Here is a 21,924-nt window from a genome sequence, read left to right on the forward strand (position 1 = left end):
AAGTAGCTACCTTTTATATAGGAAATGGATGATTAAGTCTTTGGTGTTGTAAAAGCAACTTCATTTAAACATAACCACCCCCACCACCAAAAAAAGAAGAGGAAAAAAAAAGTAACGAAAGTAATAAGGGAAAAACTTAAGACACACTTCCTAGGGGGAAAAAACCAAAAAACAAAAAAACCCAGCATGTAATTTCTGTCCTTGACAGAATGTATTAAATAAGCAAACACCACCAACAAGCAAAACAAGTACTACAATGTAAAAACATTAAAAAAAAGAAAACCCTCTCACATGCATAAATGAAAGATTGCACACAAAGAACTACCATCTTTTCAAGCTTCAATAGTAAATATTTTGCTACTATGTATTAAATACTGCATGGTTTGCCCAAGCTAAGATGAAAAATAAATAAATAAATAAATAAATATAGTTGTCTTTTTAAGCATATCATTAAATTGGAAGAAAAACTGAATTTCTTTATATCCATTTCTCTTATAAATCTGTTGCAGAGAAACTCTTACTACTCAGTTGGATCTAGCAGAAACAAAAGCAGAGTCTGAGCAGTTGGCTCGAGGGCTTCTGGAAGAACAGTATTTTGAATTGACCCAAGAAAGCAAGAAAGCTGCCTCAAGAAATAGACAAGAGATTACAGATAAAGATCACACTGTTAGCCGGGTAAGTGTGGTTTTCAGGTAAGGCTTATGACTAAAATTAAATAAAAATTGGTCTTACCTGAAGTGTTAGTTAGGGTGAGGTGAATATTGTGCATGTGTATTTGCTTTGACTTTACTTATACACAGTGATCAGTCTGTACTCATGTATAAAACAGTTTATATAATCCAAAACCATTGTTAATGACTGAAATTCTTACTCAGTGTAATGTATTTTTTTTTCTTTCTGGCTATAGATCTTAATATGTTTTATGTAAGGAAATGCTTAGCTTAAACTTATTTGTTGTATTATCTTAATATGTTGCAACTGGTTTTATGACCAGAATTCTGTAAAGTTTAGAGAAACTATTTCGGCAAGAGAAATTCTTTATGGATTAAAAATTACAAATTAATTATAGAAAATTAACTACTCTGAAATTTATACTGTTATCTATATAGATCATGGGAATGGAAGGGGGAGTTAGATTTTTCTTCTTTTGAAGTTACCGTCAAGTGCTCTGGTGTAAGTAATCCTGGGTTTGAATCTTAGTTTTGCCTCTGAGAAGTTACATGGTCTTGGCAATTTCCTTTAACTTCTCTAAGCCTCAGATTCTTCATCTATAAAATAGAAGTAATATTGGGGTGCATGGCTGGCTCAGTCAGTACTGCATGCAACTCTTGATCCCAGAGTCGTGAGTTCAGGCCCCACGTTTGGCCTAGAGTTTACTTTAAAAAAAAGAAAGTAGAAATAATACCTATTCCACAAAATTCTTATGAACATTAAATGAAATACTATACATAGAATGGTGAATGAGTAGTATATTACTGAAAGTAAAATGTTTTTAATTGTCATTTTCATCAGCATTATTGAGGTGAAGGAATTGAGGCCCAAAAGCATTGTGACTTGCTAAGAGTCACAGAGCTAGAAAAACTAAACTTAATTTCCCCAAGTTTGTAGTCTAGTTCTCCTTCCATTACATTTTTTTCTTTTTCCCACACACACACAGACACACAAGCTGAAATAATTTTTAGAAGCTAACAATTGTTTTAAAATATTTTGGGGGCACCTGGGTGGCTCAGTCGGTTAAGCCTCCAACTTCGGCTCAGGTCAGATCTCACGTTTGTGGGTTCGAGCCCCGCGTCGGGCTCTGTGCTGACAGCTAGCTCAGAGCCTGGAGCCTGCTTCCGGTTCTGTGTCTCCTCTCTCTGCCCCTCCCCCTCTCATGCTCTGTCTCTCTCTGTATCAAAAATAAATAAAACATTAAAAAAAATTAAAAAATAAATAAATAAAATATTTTGAATTTTATTATATCTATATATGTTAAACCTTGGGAAACCAGGCATTTTCATAATAAAGCAACGTCTGACCTGTCCTCATCTATGGAGAATGTGAAGTATTTTTCTTAAGGTTACTATTTTAAATAAGAGACTAGCAAAGTGAATGTAAACCTTTGTGTGTTTTGTTAAGCTTGAAGAAACAAACAGCATGCTAACCAAAGACAATGAATTATTAAGAAAAGAAAATGAAGAACTAACTGATAAAATGAGGAGGACAGAGGAAGGTATGTCAGGTTTTTTGTTTTGTTTTAGTTATAATGTCTAATCAAGTTCAAAGGTAAATCTTTATTTATATTGTGTATTAGGTTTTTGAAATATTTGTTTTCATATGTTAAAGTAGCTTCTCTAGCCTTAAGAATTATCTTAGTAGAACCTAAATGTTCTCATCTCAGAAAATGTTAAATATGTGAGGTGATGGATGTGTTAGTTAACTTGATGGAGGAATCCTTTCACAAGGTTTACATGTATCAAATCCTCATATTGTATAATTTATGTATCTTGCAAATTTATTTGTCAGTTATACCTCAGTAAAACTGAATAAAGAAGAATTATCTTAATAAGTTTACTAAAAGTTATAATGTAGTATGTATATATGCTTGCATAATTAAGAACATTGTTATTTTTGAATGCAGAAATTTAATGTCCTATAATAACACTTTATGTAATTTGTTTAACAGAATATAAACTGAAGAAAGAGGAAGAGATCAATAATCTTAAGGCTGCCTTTGAAAAGAATATCAGTACAGAGAGAACCCTTAAAACACAGGTATACATTCTCAGCCTTTTCCATATGTATGTATTTGAGTATCATATATTCAGAAGCTAATATTTGCTCTTTGTGAACTTTTTCTTAAAACTTAGGTTATAATGTTCAGTCTTTTCATTGGAACAATAATGTAATATTCCTTCTTCATTAAATATAGAAGGCTTTTTCAGGAAATTGGATTTTAATTGAGTTCAGAAAGTAGCTTGTCTACTCATTTAGCTAGTATGAACATGTTTTAGATTCTACACAAGGCCTATAATTGACAGTAGGAAAACTTAATGAAGAGAAAACACTTGACTAAAGCCACGAGTGAAGAACTGGGAATAAGGAAGTAAGAAACTATAGGGGTGGCTGTATCATTTTGCTATATATTTAATGATGCAGCTAGATCATGTTTTTACTAAAACTTGATATCTTACCATTTTACTAACTTATACAGTAGTTTAAATTCTTCATAAGGTCTGTGTACCCCAGTTGCTTTTTATGGTAAAATAAATATTTTTTACTACTTATTAAACAATTATAATAGCTTCTTTATCACTTATCTACTGACCCTCTCAGCAGTTTTTATTGTTGCAACTAGATTAATCCTTCAAAAGTATACTTAATATCTGTTGAAAATCCTTCAATAGAAGGATTGTACTTACTTTTATATCAAATCATGTATCATGAAGAAAAGGATTGACATTTATTACATAAAAATTCAAGTCTGTGGAGCCCAAAACAACATAAGTTGAAAGAAAACAAACTAGGAAGAATATTTACAACAAATGTAGATAAATATAAATAAAAGAGCCTCTGCAAATAAGAAAAAGACAGTCTAATATGAAGAAATGATACATTTGAGAAAAAAAATTTTAAGAAGCTCACCCACAGCCATAAACCAAGAAATAGAAATTAAAACAATAATGAGGTATCTTTTTGAAACGGACGCATTTAAAGGAGAGAGATATGATACTCCTCTTTAGCATGAACATAGAGAAATTTATTTCTATAGTTTTTGAGGGAGTAAACTATAAGAACAACTAACATATTTTAATGTGCATATTCTTTGACCCAGTAACTGCACATTTAGGAATTTATCCTGTGTCAATAACTCCATAAATGCTCAAAGAACACATACAAATGTAATTACAGCAACATTAAAAAAATTTTTTCCACTGTTTATTCATTTTTGAGACACAGAGACAGAGCATGAGTGGAGGAGGGGCAAAGAGAGAGGGAGACACAGAATCCAAAGCAGGCTCCAGGCTCTGAGCTAGAACCCATGAACTGTGAGATCTGACCAACTCTGCCATGCAGAGCACTACATTAACAACAGGTTTTAAAAATTTTTTTAATGTTTATTTATTTTTGAGAGAGAGAAAGAGCAAGCTAGTGGGAGAGTTGCAGAGAGAGAGGGAGACAGAATCCGAAGCAGGCTCCAGGCTCTGAACTGTCAACACAGAGCCTGACATGGACTTGAATTCATGGAACACAAGATCCTGACCTAAGCTGAAGTTGGACCCTTAACCAACTGAGCCAGCTAGCCCCCCACAACATTGTTTTTAATGGTGAAAAATAAAAATAACCCAACCACCCATCAGCATAGTATTAATAAATCATAATATATCCATACAATACAATGCAAAAGAGCCATTAAAAATAAACAAAATAGACATATATGTAATGACATGGGTAATTATATTTCTTATGATATATGATATAGTAGTAAATTTAAAAAGCAAGTTACAACATAGAATGTATAGAATGATTTCATTTTTTAATTTAAATATACATTTAATCAGCTTATATATGTAAAGAAAAATTTAAAAGGACATACACCCAGCAGATTGAAAAAAGAGACTTTAGCAGAGGTGCTCTTTGATGTGTGATACTACAAGGGTTTTTTCACTTTCTTCATAATATAGTTCTGCATTTTATTTTTCTTGTAATAAATGTGTTAGATTTACTATTAGGAAAAAACCAGTATGCATTATGAGTTCAATGAGATAAGCACTTACTCCATTAAAATATGTATGGGCTCCTCATCCTAGATAGGACTAAATGTACATGGAAATGACAGTAGCTAGGGCTTTTTTTATGTTTTAAATGAAAAATCTTTTTTTTTAAATATAATTGCAGAATACCATAACTTATGTTTTACTTTATGTAGCTTAATTTCACATGCTTTTAACACTTCTTCTCAATTTTAATATGTTCTTTCCTTCTGGGAAAAGGGATTAGCCTCAACTAACACTTATATTTACGTTCCCTCTTACATTCAAAAGGGCCTTGGTGTGGCCTAGTCAGGTACCATCTGCTTACTTGCCTATTTGTCCAAGGGAAAAAAATTATCTTGGGCATTTTTGCCTGTGTGTGGTTTCATCTGATTATAGTGCCATCCTTGACACTTCTATTTAATACTAGTTCTTCTTTGCTTATCCAACTCCTATTGGTCTTTTTAAGAAACATAACGTAGACACATGTGTAGTACACAGGAAGCCATCCCTGACTTCCTCAGGTCTCAGTTAGGTACTGCTCCATTGCACCTTTGCTAGCCTCTTTTCTTTTAATTACCAACCTGTACTGTAATGCTTGCTTGACTGGCTTATCCGGGTTAGGCATATCAGTATTTTCTGTTTTTATATCTAGTACTTATCAAAGTGCCTACATACAGTATACATGCTGAATAATTATCGAACAGCAAATGGATTTTTACAAGCCTATCTTATTATTTGAACAATGAGATAAAACAATAATAGTTACTTGTGCTACGGGTTATGCTCCAGCCTATATTAGGTTCTTCTGATTTTCCAGCACAGAATAGTCCTTCCTGATATTGAGGAAGAAAATACATTTTAGTGGAGATTTAAATCAGTTGGTTCCAACATAGATTCTTATTTAATGATATTTGAATATTTGAATAGGCTGTTAACAAGTTGGCAGAAATAATGAATCGGAAAGACTTTAAAATTGATAGAAAGAAAGCTAATACACAGGATTTGAGAAAGAAAGAAAAGGAAAATCGAAAGCTTCAACTGGAACTCAATCAAGAAAGAGAGAAATTCAACCAGATGGTGGTGAAACATCAAAAGGAACTGAACGACATGCAAGCGGTAGGGGTGTGTGTGTGTGTGTGTGTGATTATTTTCTTAATTTGCTATTTCTATTTATACCTATTATCTATTGATCTTCTCTAGATATTTTAGTAAAAAATGCATATTCAGGTTTATACTTTCCACAGTTTGATCATTATTATTCCAATATGAACCATGATCTTGAAGAACTAGAATGATACTCCATTGCCTATTAATCATGATAATTTTTACCAATTAGCATTTGCATAATTAAAGATGCTCCTTTGAGAGAATCAAATAAAAGTTTTGCCTCTTTGGTTTTTTATTAAAATTGAGATATGACTGGTATAATATTAACTACAGTTGAGTTCTACTGTAGTTGAAAATCCTCTAAGATTTGAAATATTATAGATTTTTTGTTTTCTCTAATCAGGACTTAACTTTTCTGAAATCAGAATATCAAACTCAGGGTTTTTTTTATATATATTTCCTGGCCTGTTATAGCACAAAATTGAGAACATGGTCTCTGGTCCTAGGTTGACTTGGACTCTATTATTTATGGTTTTACCATCCTGAGAAGCTTTCCATATTTTTTAAGTTGTTTCATTTGGCGTCATAAAAGCATTTCCTATTGCTTTAACAGGTGTTTGGTTTTTGGGTTTTGATGCTTTATATTTAAAAAATAAAAACAAAAAATTTGTTGAAAGCAAGGCAAAAAGGAATTTACCAAGCATGTATTACTGAGGAAGAGAACTTGCATTTATAAAATTGTATCAAAATCTGTTCATAAAGTTTATACTGATTTTTTAGTATTAGCAGTTTGGGATTCTTTATAGTTTCATTAATTCTCAATTTTTAATGTTGGAAATTTGATTTTGATTTTTTTATATTTTGTTGGTATTTTTCAAAAATAGCAATTGGTAGAAGAATGTACACATAGGACTGAGCTTCAGATGCAGTTGGCTAGCAAAGAGAGTGATATTGAGCAATTGCGTGCTAAACTTTTGGACCTTTCGGATTCTACAAGTGTTGCTAGTTTTCCTAGTGCTGATGAAACTGATGGAAACCTTCCAGGTAAGAATATTTCTGTTATTTCATTCAGGTTTGCTTAAATGTCATGGAAAATAATGTATGTTTCTTTCATTTAGCTTTCAACTTGTCACTTTCTTTTTCCCATGGATCCTTAAGAAATTTATGCTTCTGTTAGCCAAAGTCTGATTATGTTTGCATTTTATAGACTAAAAGCAGTGAAAAGAAATTTTAGGCTATTAAAATAAATCTCAATACTACAATATACTTGAGGTCCATGCAAAAAAGTAGCTACCTTTTATATAGGAAATGGATGATTAAGTCTTTGGTGTTGTAAAAGCAAGGTATTAAGCAGGCTGTGTTTTAGCTTATGGGCAAGTAATAAATTGTATCATTTATCTTGAATGTATCATAGATAAGCTGCTATATAATGGTTGCCACTTCAGATAGCTGTGAAATTAGGTGATTAACTAGTTGTTACTTAACCTTCTAATTTCTGTATAAGTCTAATTACATGAAATAGAAGTTGGGGTTCTGATTTTTTACTTTGCTTATCCATTTGGAGTGTCATTGTAACTACTGTATTGTAAATGATGGAAAATAATTGCATATGTTAAATAAATAGTGTTATATTCTAAAAAAAAATAAAGTTACCACAAAAAAAATTAAATAAATAAATAAAATAAATCTCAGAGGCTCTACCTTAATAGAAATCTAAAGAAGTTTACGAACAAAAAACAGCCTAACTGCATGGTGAAAGTTGAAGCTGCTGTTTATACTCTCACTATTTAAAGAAAATTATATGTGTTTTCATGAGTAGCAGCTCTTTAATGTTCTCTTGGGGAGTTTTTTTGTTTTTATGTATTCTGTGCAAAAACCAAGAACTGTACTTAATCAGAACCATAGCAGCCTACATAGAGACTTTTCTAAAGCGGTAGTGATAAACTGTAGTCAGCTTTAAGCTTCAAATTTAGAGAAATAGATACAAGGGATTGAGAGATGTAGTGACGGGACAGAGAGTCACATAAAGGCAAAAGTGAGTATCTAGGGTTTCAGAGTTTTTCTATGTCTTTTTTTTTTTTAACCCAGTTGAAAATCAATTAAAAATCTTGGGCCCTGGGGCAACTGGGTGGCTTAGACAGTTAAGCATCTGACTTCAGCTCAGGTCATGATATCACAGATCATGAGTTTGAGCCCCGCATCAGGCTCTGGGCTGAGACAGCTCAGAGTCTGGAGCCTGCTTCTGATTCTATGTCTCCCTCTTTCTCTCTGTCTATTCCCTGCTCATACTCTGTCTCCTTCAAATATAAACATTAAAAAAAGTTTAAAACAATCTTGGGTTTAGTGTAAATTATAGTACTTTTATGTCTTTTTAACAGAGATAAGCAATACACATAATACAGGTTCAGTTTATAAGTGACTAGGTTGTAAATATTAAAATATGCATTTGAATTTAAAGATATAAATATTTACATACACACACAAACTTGACATGCTACTGCATAGTATTTTTTTTAATTTTAATGTTTATTTTTGAGAGAGAGAAGATCAGAGTGAGAGCACAGGAGGGGCAGAGAGAGAGAGAGAGGGAGACACAGAATCTGAAGCAGATCCCAGATTCTAAGCGGTCAGCACAGAACCTGATGCGGGGCTCAAACCCATGGTCTATGAGATCATGACCTGAGTCCAAGTTGGACTCTTAACCAACTGAGCCACCCAGGTGCCCCCTACAATACTACTATATACTCCTAGTTTAAGGTTTTCGAAGTTTTGTTTACATGGTCATAAACTGGAAAATTGATTTTAATTTATGTATTTCCTGAATAATGTGTTAATAGATATTTATGAAGCAGCATGTTTTATATTAGACGGATTCTATTTTAACAGATCCTGTTTTTTGAGAATTAGATATAAAAACTGAATAGACTTCTTAGAAAATATTATTGTTCTTGGTCAAGAAAGTGGGACTCAAAGTGAGAAGTGAATTCAACTCTTTCTTATATACCATGTAATCCCTGCCCTCCTTCTTTTGTGTCTCTTCTAGCCCAAAATCAGATCTCTCAGAAGGGCATGGAGTAAAATTTCTTATTACAATGGTCAAGGAATTCCTTCTCTTTTCCCATTTTTGGTTCTCTGAAACCTTCTGCCTCTTGAGAATCTTGTAGGTGCATGTCCTTTATCAGAGGATCACATTGGATTTAACAAGAACCTCTTGCTTCAGCTGTTGTTTGAAAACCTTTCAAAAGTTAGATTTAATCATCAGAGTATGACTTTTAGGAGTGTTTGGCTACATTCTTTCAATTGTTGAACTGAAATTGTAGCTTAGAGTCCAGGGATTTTTTTTTTTATTTAGTGAAAGTTAAATATCCCATCCAGGCTTTTTGTTTATTCTCCCTTTCCCCCTTTATCTTTGGTTATAATAATGTCTTATTATGTGTATCTTGGTTTCCTTTTTATTAGGTTAAACATTTCAGAGACTGATCCATTATTGGTAAATACTATTTGGAAAAAATTTGAATTGAATGATGAATTTCAGGGACATCTAAAGAAGGAGGAAGGTGATGGTTTTGTCTTCCATTCTTACTCAGGAAAACCAATTCAGAGGATGATCAGATGGTTTAATTAGCTGACTTAAGTTAGAGATCATTTAGATTTCAGAATCTTGACCTAATAAGTACACTTAAGAGAATCAGTCAGCAGAGTGTCTGACTTCAGTTCAGGTCATCATCTCATGGCTCCTGAGTTCAGGGCCCCACATCAGGCTCTGTGCTGACAACTGAGAGCCTGGAGCCTGCTTCAGTTTGTCTCCATCTCTCTCTGCCCCTCCCCCACTTACACTCTGTCCCTTCCTCAAAAATAAACAAACATTTAAAAATTCTTTCTTAATTTTAGAAAATTAAACTACAGACTGAAAAAGGGAGAACTTTGAATAGAATACATTTACTCAAAAGTTATATAAAGGCCTTTTGAAATATGGATCATATTTTTTTAGTTCAGTGAGATGGGTGTTTTTAAGTAATTGGGTAGATGAACTGATAATATGACTCCGTTTTAGATTTCATCATTCAATATAAAAATTCTCATTTAATTATCTTCTATATCTAGAGCTCAGCCTCTACTTGTCCTTAAGTAGATGCAATCTCTCCTGTTTCCCAATTCTGAAAAGCTTAGAAAAGAAATTACGTCATACAACCTTTTGAAGTTCTTAAATCATTTTTATTCTAATTCTTTTATGTCTTCATTTGGTTCTGTGGCAGGTTGTGGTGTAGCACACTGTGTAAATATAAAGGTTACTCTTGAGTTAAGATTTGCCTATTGCCTAAATGACAAAAAGGCAATGTGATAACTCTTGTTCTTTCTCTTTCCTTGTTTTGGAACTGTTGACCTCATAATCTGAATATAATGTAAAAGTAGATGAAGCACTAGGAAAAACACTTAGTATCAATACTCTAATATTCATGATCTCTTACGGATTATCTGCCTCATTCTCTTTCCATCTAGCTTTATCAGTCTTTGTAATTTAATCCTGTAAATGGTGGGTTTCTTGGTGTGTTTCCAAGTATTTGAATATATGAGAACTTCCAACTTGCCCAAATCTAATCAATGATTTGGAAATTATCCATCAGAATTCTTGAGCATTAATTTCATTTTTATATCACTTCTGAATATAATTAAAATATTTGGGGATGGTTCCTTAGCTCTGTTTCTTAAGCAGTACATGTTTATCCAAGTAAAACTTTGGTAGTCTTCAGCAGTTAACTTTGATATTTAAACTGGCTGTATTGGATATTGATTTATATATAGTTAGCCTCTATGTGTCTTATTTGGGTAAAGGAGTCAATTGCTGATTTGCAATAATATCTAATTTTTTTGTAAGTTAAAATTGCTTTACAAATAACATAAAACCTGGAGCCACTTTGTTTTTGTACTTTCTGCTTTTATGGCATATTATTGATGATGATCTAGAGTTAGAAGTCCTAAACATGTTTTAATCTGGAGAAGATGGTTTCTGTATTTGTGATGGAAAAGATGGTATTTAAAACATTTTACTTTCAGATTGCTATGTAGGTCGCAAGTTGTCATGGTTTTAAAGGAGGTTTTTAAATATATATATAACTAATACATTAGTATCTAAGATGGGAGTAAATAAACAGAGGAGAAGCTAGGAAGTATTTTTTAATTTGTCCGTGAGCTTAGTTCACCTGCTTCTGTGAAGGGAATGCACCAGAAGCAGAAACAAAAATTCTTTCCTGTAACACTTTTGTTTTAAATTGGTGAAAACCAGGGACACCGGGGCGGCCCAGTTGGTTAAATGTCTGACTTCCACTCAGGTTGTGATCTGCCGGCTTGGCTTGTCAGTTTGAACCTTGTGTTGGGCTTTGTACTAATAGCTTCATATTCTGTGTCTTCCTCTCTGTCTGCTTCTCCCCCACTTGCACTCTGTCTCTCTTAAAAATAAATAAACATTTAAAAAACTAAAAAAATATATTATTATAAACTGATGAAAACCTTCACATATCCTCAGCACCTTTTTTTGAGTTCCAAATTTCCTTATTTAATTTAAATAAGAACAAATATAAAATTGAGCTTATTTGATTCATAAAATGCCTTTGATATACAAAATTTCTTTAGAAACACGGAAATGACAGATAAAGTCATAACCTACAATAGTCCATCAAAAATATATTTAAGAAAACACTGGCAGATTAATCCAACCCTAGAGTCATAAAGCATAAATATTTTTGGCGTTTATTCTCATAAGAGAAATAACTAGGGTGTGGGGCATTTTGGCATACACAGTTTTGTATAAAGGTCAAAATTTGGTGGCTTACCCATCTTTTCTGTGAGGAATTACTGGTATTACATAGGAGTAAGAGCTGCAATTTGGGGCACACTGAAGGAAAATTTTCCTAACAAAAACTTGTTGCTTTTGTAAGAATATTTGTGAGTGATTAACAACCTTCTGCGTGTTATTTAATGGAAAACTGCCCTTTGGATTTTTTTTTAAATATGTATTTTTGATGGAGCACAAGCAGGGGAGGGGCAGAAAGAGAGGGGACAGAGGATCCAAAGTAGGCTCTGCCCTTGACAGGCTGATAGTGGTGAGCTTGACGGGCTCGAACTCATGAACTATGAGATCATGACCTGAGCCGAAGTTGGACACTTAACCAACTGAGCCATCCAGGTGCCCCTAAAACTGCCCTTTGGTTTTTAAACCATTATTTAAATGGTTTTAATATTTAATTATTATTTATAATTATTTGTTATTAATTATTTAATTATTATTTATAATCATTTATTATATAAATAATTCTTTTGAAAAGGGTAGCTTTAACTGAATAATTCAGGGGGGAAAACAGAACTATAAAATAATCAACAAATACGTATCAAGTACCTACCTACTCTATGTGTCAAATGCCTTGGAGTATATAAAAATAGTGTTCGGATATAGTCCCTGATCTTACAAAACTTACCAAGGAACTACTTAAAGGCAAAAAAAAATTATTGATGTACTAAATAATAGCAACTAAGAAGTTGCTGTGAGTAGTTGGGAGAAGAGGAGGATTGTTTTGAGCTGAGTTCCACCTTAACAACTACAATTTAGATGAAAAGGAGTAACAAAAGCAAAGGACATTAGGTACATGGAAGAAGTTGTAACAAGAAGAATACTACTTCCAATTCAATTAACTGCAAAGCTTTTTAGTTAAAGGACAGAATTGCATTGTATTCTAGGAACAGAAACTCAGAAATTAGCCTGCCAGGGTAAACTCTGTGTAACTTTGATAGTTACTGATAGAGTATACCCTTGGGCAAGTCAGTTTACCTTCTAAACTTTGGTGTTCTTCATTTGTAAATGGAGGAGAATGATTGTAGAATCTATACTAGCCTTTATTCATAGGAATATAATATACATTCATGGGATAATATATAGATTAAATGTTTTACCTATTGTTACTGTTACTCTAAGACTTAGATGTTTTACAGCTTTCAAGTTACACGGGGAAAGGAATTATATATTCCCATTAGGGTCATGATTTAAGCATTGTACTTGAAAATTGGTTATTTTTAATTTTGTGTGTGTGTTTCAAATATAAGACAGGTGTAGAAAACAATTAAATGCTCTTATCTCTAACCTGATATAAAATAATTATTTCTAACAATCTTTTTCCTCCAGATATTACTCATAAATATTAATTGTATTTAAACAGTAATAATATTTATTTTTAAATTCCTTGATTGTATTAGTCAAGGAATTTCTGGTATGCAAAAACTGGTTAATGTAATAGCAGCTGAGCAACTCAATTCTATGTTTTTGGGCTATTAAGTTCCAGTATCACATATTTAAAAGTCTGTATTTATACCTCTTTAGTTTGAAAAGAATTGCAGTTGGACTTAAGTAACCCCCAGCCAAACTTCAGCAATTTTATTGAAGTTATTATAGGTGTTTTACCAATAAGTTTATCATAATATTATGCTAAGAAAACAAATAAAATGCTTTCTCTTATTCTTTATATCTAGTTGATTCTGCCTGCATTCCTTATTTATTTATCTTCTGTTCTTATCTTCTGTGAGTAATAGGACACCTCTCTGTACTTTTGCTTGCTCTTTCTTGTGTAAATCATTGCTCTGATTTGTTCCACTTGCTGCATTTTTTTATTTTGCTAAATAGTTTTATAAGTGTTAAATGATATTTAAAGTCTTCTGTATCATATCCCATTTAAGCTGCAATCCATTCCAGTCTTGCCTGGCTCTAAAGGGTATTGTTTTACTTCATACTTTTATAATTGAGTACTAAACGTTAATTTTATGGGAAAAGTGGCTTGGAATTTTTTTCTGCAATATTTGTATGGCCATTACAGTTGATTTGTGTGATTGAAGCATGGAAGAGCAAATTGTAGCATTTATTCATTTAGCTGTGTTCAAATGCCTGTTGCTGCATGCCATCAAACAACTTGTAATAGCTTTTCCTCTTATTACTACTTAAGGCTGAATACTACATATTTTTTTCCTCCTAGAGTCAAGAATTGAAGGTTGGCTTTCAATACCAAATAGAGGAAATATCAAACGATATGGCTGGAAGAAACAGGTATATATGCCTCATTTTTTCTAATTGATATTCTGTTTTATATTTTGCTTTTAAAACATAGAACTTGTATTAATTGCTTTATTTTTAGGATTGATCTTAGATTAATACAATATACTTCAGACATAAATGACAATCATTGTGCTTATTTTAAACCAAGTTAATGTTGCTCTTACATATCTTCCCCTATTTTTCTCATTTCAGTATGTTGTAGTAAGCAGCAAAAAAATTTTGTTCTATAACGATGAGCAAGATAAGGAACAATCTAATCCATCCATGGTATTAGACATAGAGTAAGTTGCCTTTGGTTGAGTTTTAAATCAGTTGGATGTTAATTTGTGGTAATTTTTTATAGACTTACAATTTTGTTTATATTTTGTTATTTAACTGATATTACCTGCTTTTCTTAACAAATTTTAAAACTTCATATTAGGGGCACCTGGGTGGCTCAGTTGGTTGAGCATCTGACTCTCAATTTCAGCTCAGGTCATGATCTCACGGTTTGGGGATGCAAGCCCCACATTGGGCTCTACACTGACAGTGGGGGCCTGCTTGGGATTATCTGTCTCCCCCTCTCTTTCTGTTCCTCCCCTATTCTATCTCTGAAAATAAATAAACTTAAAAATTTTTTAATAAATATAAAATTTCATATTAAACCTTTATCAAAATGGAAGGGGAAATTTACATAACTGATTACAAATTTTAATTTCAAATGTTTATTGGTTTTAAGTTCAGAGAGCATCTTCAAAAGTACTGTATGTGATTATGCAGTCATTGTTAAGGATATATAAATACATCTTCTGCTTTTTAATAGTGGATCACAGAGGCCTTTAATAAGCTTAGGATGTCTCCCCTGTATTCATTCTAAAACCGTTTCCTAAGCACTGCTGCCTGTATCATCATGAGTGCTATAGATTATAAAAGATGAGTAAGACAGTTCCATGTTTAAGGAGCTTACATACAAATAGTAGAAAAGGTAAAACATCCAACAAAATACAAATTCAAAGTGAAATGCGGTGGGTGCTATTCATGAAAAATATAAACTTAAAATGAAGTGTTGACACTCCTTTGGAATTAAACATGTATAAAATCAATTATACCTAGAATGTAAAATGAATTGAGCAGCTACCAGAGGGTTCTTAAATATCCATTTTTTCCTTTTTTTCAAGGATAATTAACATACAGTATTATATTAGTTTCAGGTGTACAATATTGGGAGTCAACAATTCCATATTTACTCATTGCTTATCACAATAAGTGTAATCTTAATCCCCTTTACCTGTTTCACTCATCCTCCCACCTCCCCTCTGGTGACCATCAGTTTGTTCTCTAAGAGTCTGGTTTTTTGTCTCTTTTTTTCTTTGTTCATTTGTTTCTTAAATTTCACTTACAAGTGAAACAGAGGATTTGTCTTTCTCTGACTGACTTAGTTCACGTAGCATTATACCCTGGATATCCAAGATCTATCTATGTTGTTGCAAATGACAAGATTTCATTCTTTTTATGTCTGAGCAATAACTCTATTCACCTACAAATGGATGCTTGTGTTGTTTCCATATCTTGGCTATTCTAAATAATGCTGGAATAAACATAGGGGTTGTATATATCCCTTCAAATTAGTGTTGTTGTATTCTTTGGATAAATACCCAGTAGTAGAATTACTGGATCATATGGTAATTCTATTTTTACTTTTTTGAAAAACTTTTATACTGTTTTTCGTAGTGGCTACACCAGCATGCATTCCCAACAGTGCACAGGGGTTCCTTTTTCTCCACATCCTTGCCAACACTTGTTATTTCTTATATTTTTAATTCTAGCTATTCTGACAGATATAAGGTGTTCTCTTGTTATTGTTTCAATTTGCATTTCCCTGATGGTTACTGATGTTGAGCATCTTTTCATGTGTCTATTGGCCATCTGTATGTCTTCTTTGGAAAAATGTCTGCTCCTGTCCTCTGCTCATTCTTAAATTGGATTCTTTGGGAGTTTTTTGGTGTTGAATTGTATAAGTTCTTTATATATTTTTTATATTAACCCCTTATCATATAATTATTTGCAAATATCTTCTCTCATTCAGTAGGTTGATGGCTTGTTCTGTTGATGGTTTCTTTTGCCGTGCATTTTATTTTGGTCTAGTCCTAAGAGGTTTAATTTTGGTTTAGTTTTCCTTCCCAAAGGAGATCTATCTAGAAAAAATCTTTGACATTATCAAAGAGATTACCGCTTATGTTTTCTTCTAGAAGTCTTATGGTTTCAGGTCTCACTTTTAGGTCTTTAGTCCATTTTATGTTTATTTTTGTGTATGGTGTAAGAAAGTAGTCCAGGTTTTTGTTTTTTGGGTTTTTTTTGCATGTAACTGTCTAGCTTTTCCAGCACCATTTGTTGAAGAGACATTTTCCTGTTTTGTATTCTTGCTTCCTTTGTTGTAGGTTAATCAATCATAAAAGCATGGGTTTCTTTCTGGGCTATCTGTGCTCATCTTGTGATCTGGGTGTCTGTTTTTGTACCAATAACATACTGTTTTGATTTCCTAATTTTTTAAAGAAGTATTGGTTTTAAAAATTTAAATGACCAACTTAAATCAAATGATACATAAATACTAATATTAGAGACATTATCTTTCAACTGAGTTAAATGCTTTCATACTGATGAAAGTTTGTTGTTTTACCTTTTTGTTGAAGTATAATTTTTATAAAATGCATACATCATAAGTATTCTATTTTTTTGACAATTACAAACACCCATGTAATCATTACCCATTACACATTTCAAGATAAAGTATATTTCCATCATCCTGCATCCCCCTATTTCCTCAGGGGGAAAAAAAGATCATCTGAATTCTGTTACTGAGTTTTGCCTATTCTAGAATTTCCTATAAATGGAATCATACAATATGTATTCTCTTGTGCCTGGCATCTTACACCCAGCATAGTGTTTTGCTATGTGTATCAATTGTCTGTTCCTTTTATTGCTGAGTGGTATTCCATTGAATTAGTATATTTCAGTTCTTCTCTTGATGAACATTTGGCTTGCTTTCAGTTTGGAGTTATTATAAATAAAACTGTTAAGAACATTCTTTTGCTGGATTTATGTTTTCATTTTTCATGTGCAATTACTTAGTGGAATCCTGGGTATTGAGTAAATCTGTGTTTAATCTTTTAAAAATCTACCAAATAGTCCTCAGAAATAGTCACACTGTGTTATGCTCACCAGCAGTATATGAATTTCAGTTTCATGTTTTCACCATTTTATGGTGCTGTCAGTCTTTGATTTATGCTTTTCTTTTTTTATTTTTAATTTTTTCATTTTAACTCCAGTGTAGTTAACATTTTGACTATTCTAATGAATGTGAAATGCTATCTTAGTATTGTCTTAACTTGTATTTTCCCTATGACTAATGATACCAAAAATCTATTAAGGTGTTCATTGGCCATTTGTATATCTTAAATATCTCCATGTCTGTTGCCCATTTTAAATTGGATTACTTGTCTTTTTCAAGATAGATTTGTAAAAATTTTTTTGTGTGTTTTTAATTTATTTTTGAGAGGGAGACAGTGCACAAGCAGGGGAGGGACAGAGAGAGAGGGAGATACAACTCTGAAGCAGGCTCCAGGCTTGAGCTGTCAGCCCAGAGCCTGACACAGGGCTCATACTTGTGAACTGCAAGATCATGACCTGAGCTGAAGTCAGAAGCTTAACCAACTGAGCCATTCAGGTGCCCCTGCAAAAGTTCTGTATACATATTCTGGATATGAGTTCTGTATCCGAAATATGTAGTGCAAATATTTCCTAATCTGTGGCTTGCCTATTCATTTTCTTTATGGTGTCTTTTCATGGAAACAAATTTATTAATTTTTTAAAAGATAGCCTTTTGTAGTTTGTCCAAGAAATTTTGCCTCCAGAGATTGTCAGTGTATTCTGTGTTTTCTTTTAGGAGCTTTCTTTTTCTAGGCTTGATATTTATGATTTAAAAAAATTTTTTTAATGTTTATTTATTTTAGAGACACAGAACGTGAATGGGGCTGGGGGCAGGGAGAGGATGCAGAAAGAGAGGGAGACATAGAATCTGAAGCAGGTTCTGTCAGCACAGAGCCCATTGTGGGGCTTGAACTCACAAACCGCAAGATCATGACCTGATTCGAAGTCACACGGTTAACTGACTGAGCCACCCAGGCGCCCCTTAAGTTACAATTAATCTCAAAATTTATTTTTTTGTTTGGTAAGAGGTTGCCGTTGAAGTTAATTTTGTATGTGCATGTATATTTTCCATGTGGATCTGGTTATTCCAGTACTATTTGTTCTTTATATATTGATCTTGAGTCTGGTAATCTTGTTCATTAACTAATTTTATTGGGTTTTTGGTGGATTCCATGGGACTTTTCTCTAAGTATAATCACATCATCTCCAAAGAATGATAGTTTTATTTCTTTCCAGTGTATATGCCTTTCTCACATGTATGGATTCATATGATTACCACCAAATATAGAGCAGTTCCGTCTCAGGGAACCATAATGCTACCCTTTTGTAGCCAAAACCAGTGCCCTTTCTGCCTCCATCTATAATCCTGTTCTCCACCTCTATAATTTTGTGTTTTCAAGCATGGTCATATAAATGGAATCAAATAGTTTGTAACCTTTGAGATTATCTCTTTTCACTAAGAATAATTTTCTTGAGATTCATCCAAGTTATCATTTGTTTCTCTTTATTGTTGAATATGAATGTACCACAGTGTTTAACCATTCATTTGGGCTGTTCTCAGGTTTGGGCTGTTATAAATCAAGCTGATCTGAATATTCATGTACAAGTTTTTGTATAAATATAAATTTTCATTTCTATGGAATAAAGACCCATGAATTCAATAGCTGGGTCAATATGTGAAGCATATGTTTGTTTAGTTTTTTAAGAAACAGCCATGCTGGTTTTCAAAGTGGCTCTGCAGTTTTTACATTTCTGCCACAGTTGTATGAGTGATCTAGTTTCTCTGCATCTTCATCAGCATTTGGTGTTATTACTATTTTTAGTTTTTAAAGTCTGATAAGTGTGTAGTGATGCCTGTGGTGATTTTAATTTGCATTTCTCTAATAACTAATATGTTGAACATCATTTCATGTGCTTATTTGCCACCTGTATGTCCTCTTCAATGAAATGTTTGTCTTTTACTGTAAATGAGTTTAATAGATTGTCATATTTATTATCATCTTAGTAAATTGTTTCACGTTCGACCTGTAACCCAAGGAGATGTTTACAGAGCTGAAACTGAAGAAATTCCTAAAATATTCCAGGTAAAAACCTTTAAAATCTAATTTTAGAAGATCTTTTACTTAAGGACTAAATGCATTTTGTAAAGTATGCAAAAACACCAATGCTTTTTATACTTTGAAACTTATATGTACAAATTAAGACTTTTTAAAATCTTCCTTTTATCATTCCTGAATGTAGATACTATATGCAAATGAAGGTGAATGTAGAAAAGATGTAGAGATGGAACCAGTACAACAAGCTGAAAAGACTAATTTTCAAAACCACAAAGGCCATGAGTTCATTCCTACACTCTACCACTTTCCCGCCAACTGTGAGGCCTGTGCCAAACCTCTCTGGCATGTTTTTAAGCCACCTCCTGCCCTAGAATGTCGAAGATGCCATGTTAAGTGCCACAGAGATCACTTAGATAAGAAAGAGGACTTAATTTCTCCATGTAAAGGTAAGGCATAAAAATTACTTTAACAATTTATAGCAAATTAGATAATTAAGTCCCATTGAAATAATTTCTTCAAGTATAGCATTTTCTATACAAAGTTAAAAAGAGGTTATAAGAAGTAGTATTTTGACACTCATGGAGCAACATGTAGCCTTCATTTCACAGCTACAAAACATAATGTTTTTAAAGAAAATTACCCCCTTGTAAAAAAAAAAAAAACTTTAAGAAATTACTCTAAATTGGAGAGAAGAGCTGCAGATGAGTTCCACTATATTATTCCTCCTTGAATTTTTGCCTCCTGCTTGTTTTCTTTTTGTCTAGTTTTCGCTGCCTGGACCAACATGCAGGGTCATAAACAAATGTCTAGATTAACAAGGGTAGCATGAGAGAAAGAATATAGGCAATAGCTATTTTGAGATAAGAAACTTGGGACACACCTGGGTGGCTCAGTTGGTTGGGTGTCAGACTTTAGCTCAGGTCATGATCTCACTATCCATGAGTTCGAGCCCCATGTCAGGCTCTGTGCTGACAGCTCAGACCCTGGATCCTGCTTCAGATTCTGTGTCTCCCTCTCTCTCACACACTCTCTCTCTCTCTCAAAAATAAATAAACATTTTAAAAAGAAGATAAGAAACTTAGGTTCTAAAAATACATGAATTTGTTTCACTTCTGCATTTCATTTTTTACTTTATTTTTCTTAGTAGTTTGTGATTAGTGTCTTCTTTTTAAATTTTCAGGCTTAATTAAGGAGAGATATTGTCTAAGCTTAATTAAGGGTAGTAAATCTTTTAAAATTTTAAGAACTTAAAAAATTATTCATTCAGTAGGGCCATTTTAGGTATTTACTGTATGGCTTTATTTTTTCTATTTTTTAAAATGTTTGTTCTGAGAGAACGCACGTGCACGCAAGCCAGGGAGGGGCAGAGAGAGAGGGAGAGGGAGAGAATCTGAAGCAGACTCTGCACTGTCGGCATGGAGCCCAACGCACAGCTAAATCCCACAAACCATGATATCAAGACCTGAGCTGAAATCAAGAGTCTGATGCTCAACTGACTGAGCCACCGAGATGCCCTTGTATGACTTTAATTGTATCTTTTTTTGTTAACAGTCAGTTATGATGTAACATCAGCAAGAGATATGCTGCTGTTAGCATGTTCTCAGGATGAACAAAAAAAATGGGTAACACATTTGGTGAAGAAGATTCCTAAGAATCCACCATCTGGTTTTGTTCGTGCATCCCCACGAACACTTTCTACAAGATCCACTGCAAATCAGTCTTTCCGAAAAGTGGTCAAAAATACATCTGGAAAAACTAGGTAAGGATTACACTGTTAACCTTTCTGACATTTTTAAAGTGCTTGACTAATATCTGTTAAAATCTAAAATCTAATTGTTCTTTTCCCCATCGAGGGCATCATTTATTTATATATGACTTTACAAATTAGTTTGATTCCTGTTTGAAGTTAATAATAATCGTAAATTTCATATTTAGTTCCAGGGCCATGTCAGATTTCACTATCTTGGTTGGTGTTCATTAGCCCTTAATGTTCTAAACAACTTGTGGTTGTTTTTTCAGTCAAAATTATTTGGTATTATTAGTGAAAATGGTGTTGCAAATAAACTTTCCAGCTAAATATCCCCCTTCTCTTTTGTTTTAACTGGTTTTGATAGAATTTTTAAAAAATATTTATATGATATAATAAACAATTACAGGACATATTTAAACCCTTTCTGGAAAAGAGGTGATGATATCTCATTAAGTTCTCATTTTATACATTTTTATACATAAATGAGGCTCAGAGGAGTCAAAGAAAGCACTTGGACAAGATCACACAGCTAGTGGCATAGTCAGGGCTGAAACCTGTTTGTATTTTTATCCAATTCCAAAGCTTGTGTTTTTTATCCTATACCAAATACTAACTTTCCTAGAGTGTAACCCCTGTATTAAAAAGAACATTTTAATCTAGAAACTGACTAACACTGATTTGCATCTTTGCTAATGTCACTCAAGTCATCCAAGCAGACTTAATACTTTTTTTTTTTTAATCTTTCTTTATTTTTAAGAGAGAGACAGAGCATGAGCAGGGGAGAGACAAAGGGGTGTAGGGGTAAAGAATCTGAAGCAGGCTCTGGGCTCTTAGCTATCAGCACAGAGCCCGATGTGGGGCTCGAACTCACAAACTGGAAGATCATGATTTGAGCCGAAGTTGTATGCTTAACCGACTAAGCGACCCAGGCCCCCCAAAACCATGTTTAATTCATCCCATTTCTTCATTCCCTATTACCAATAACCAAGTCTA

The 21,924-nt window shown here is 33.1% G+C and overlaps 1 protein-coding gene across 3 annotated transcripts in view; it reads left to right on the forward strand.

The window, feature by feature from the left end:
* The window catches only part of ROCK1 (Rho associated coiled-coil containing protein kinase 1), a 160,915-nt gene that overhangs the window by 137,066 nt on the left and 1,925 nt on the right, over positions 1-21,924 (forward strand). For all 3 annotated transcript variants that reach the window (XM_029921780.1, XM_029921781.1, XM_029921782.1), the window contains exons 23-32: positions 510-675; positions 2,119-2,212; positions 2,666-2,754; positions 5,664-5,852; positions 6,728-6,887; positions 13,859-13,929; positions 14,131-14,219; positions 19,130-19,208; positions 19,366-19,627; positions 20,733-20,940. In XM_029921780.1, the coding sequence (XP_029777640.1) occupies positions 510-675; positions 2,119-2,212; positions 2,666-2,754; positions 5,664-5,852; positions 6,728-6,887; positions 13,859-13,929; positions 14,131-14,219; positions 19,130-19,208; positions 19,366-19,627; positions 20,733-20,940 (1,407 nt within the window). The remainder of the gene's footprint in view (positions 1-509; positions 676-2,118; positions 2,213-2,665; positions 2,755-5,663; positions 5,853-6,727; positions 6,888-13,858; positions 13,930-14,130; positions 14,220-19,129; positions 19,209-19,365; positions 19,628-20,732; positions 20,941-21,924) is intronic.

The sequence above is a fragment of the Suricata suricatta genome, chromosome 14 (genome assembly GCF_006229205.1).
Source record: "Suricata suricatta isolate VVHF042 chromosome 14, meerkat_22Aug2017_6uvM2_HiC, whole genome shotgun sequence".
Lineage (NCBI taxonomy): Eukaryota > Metazoa > Chordata > Mammalia > Carnivora > Herpestidae > Suricata > Suricata suricatta.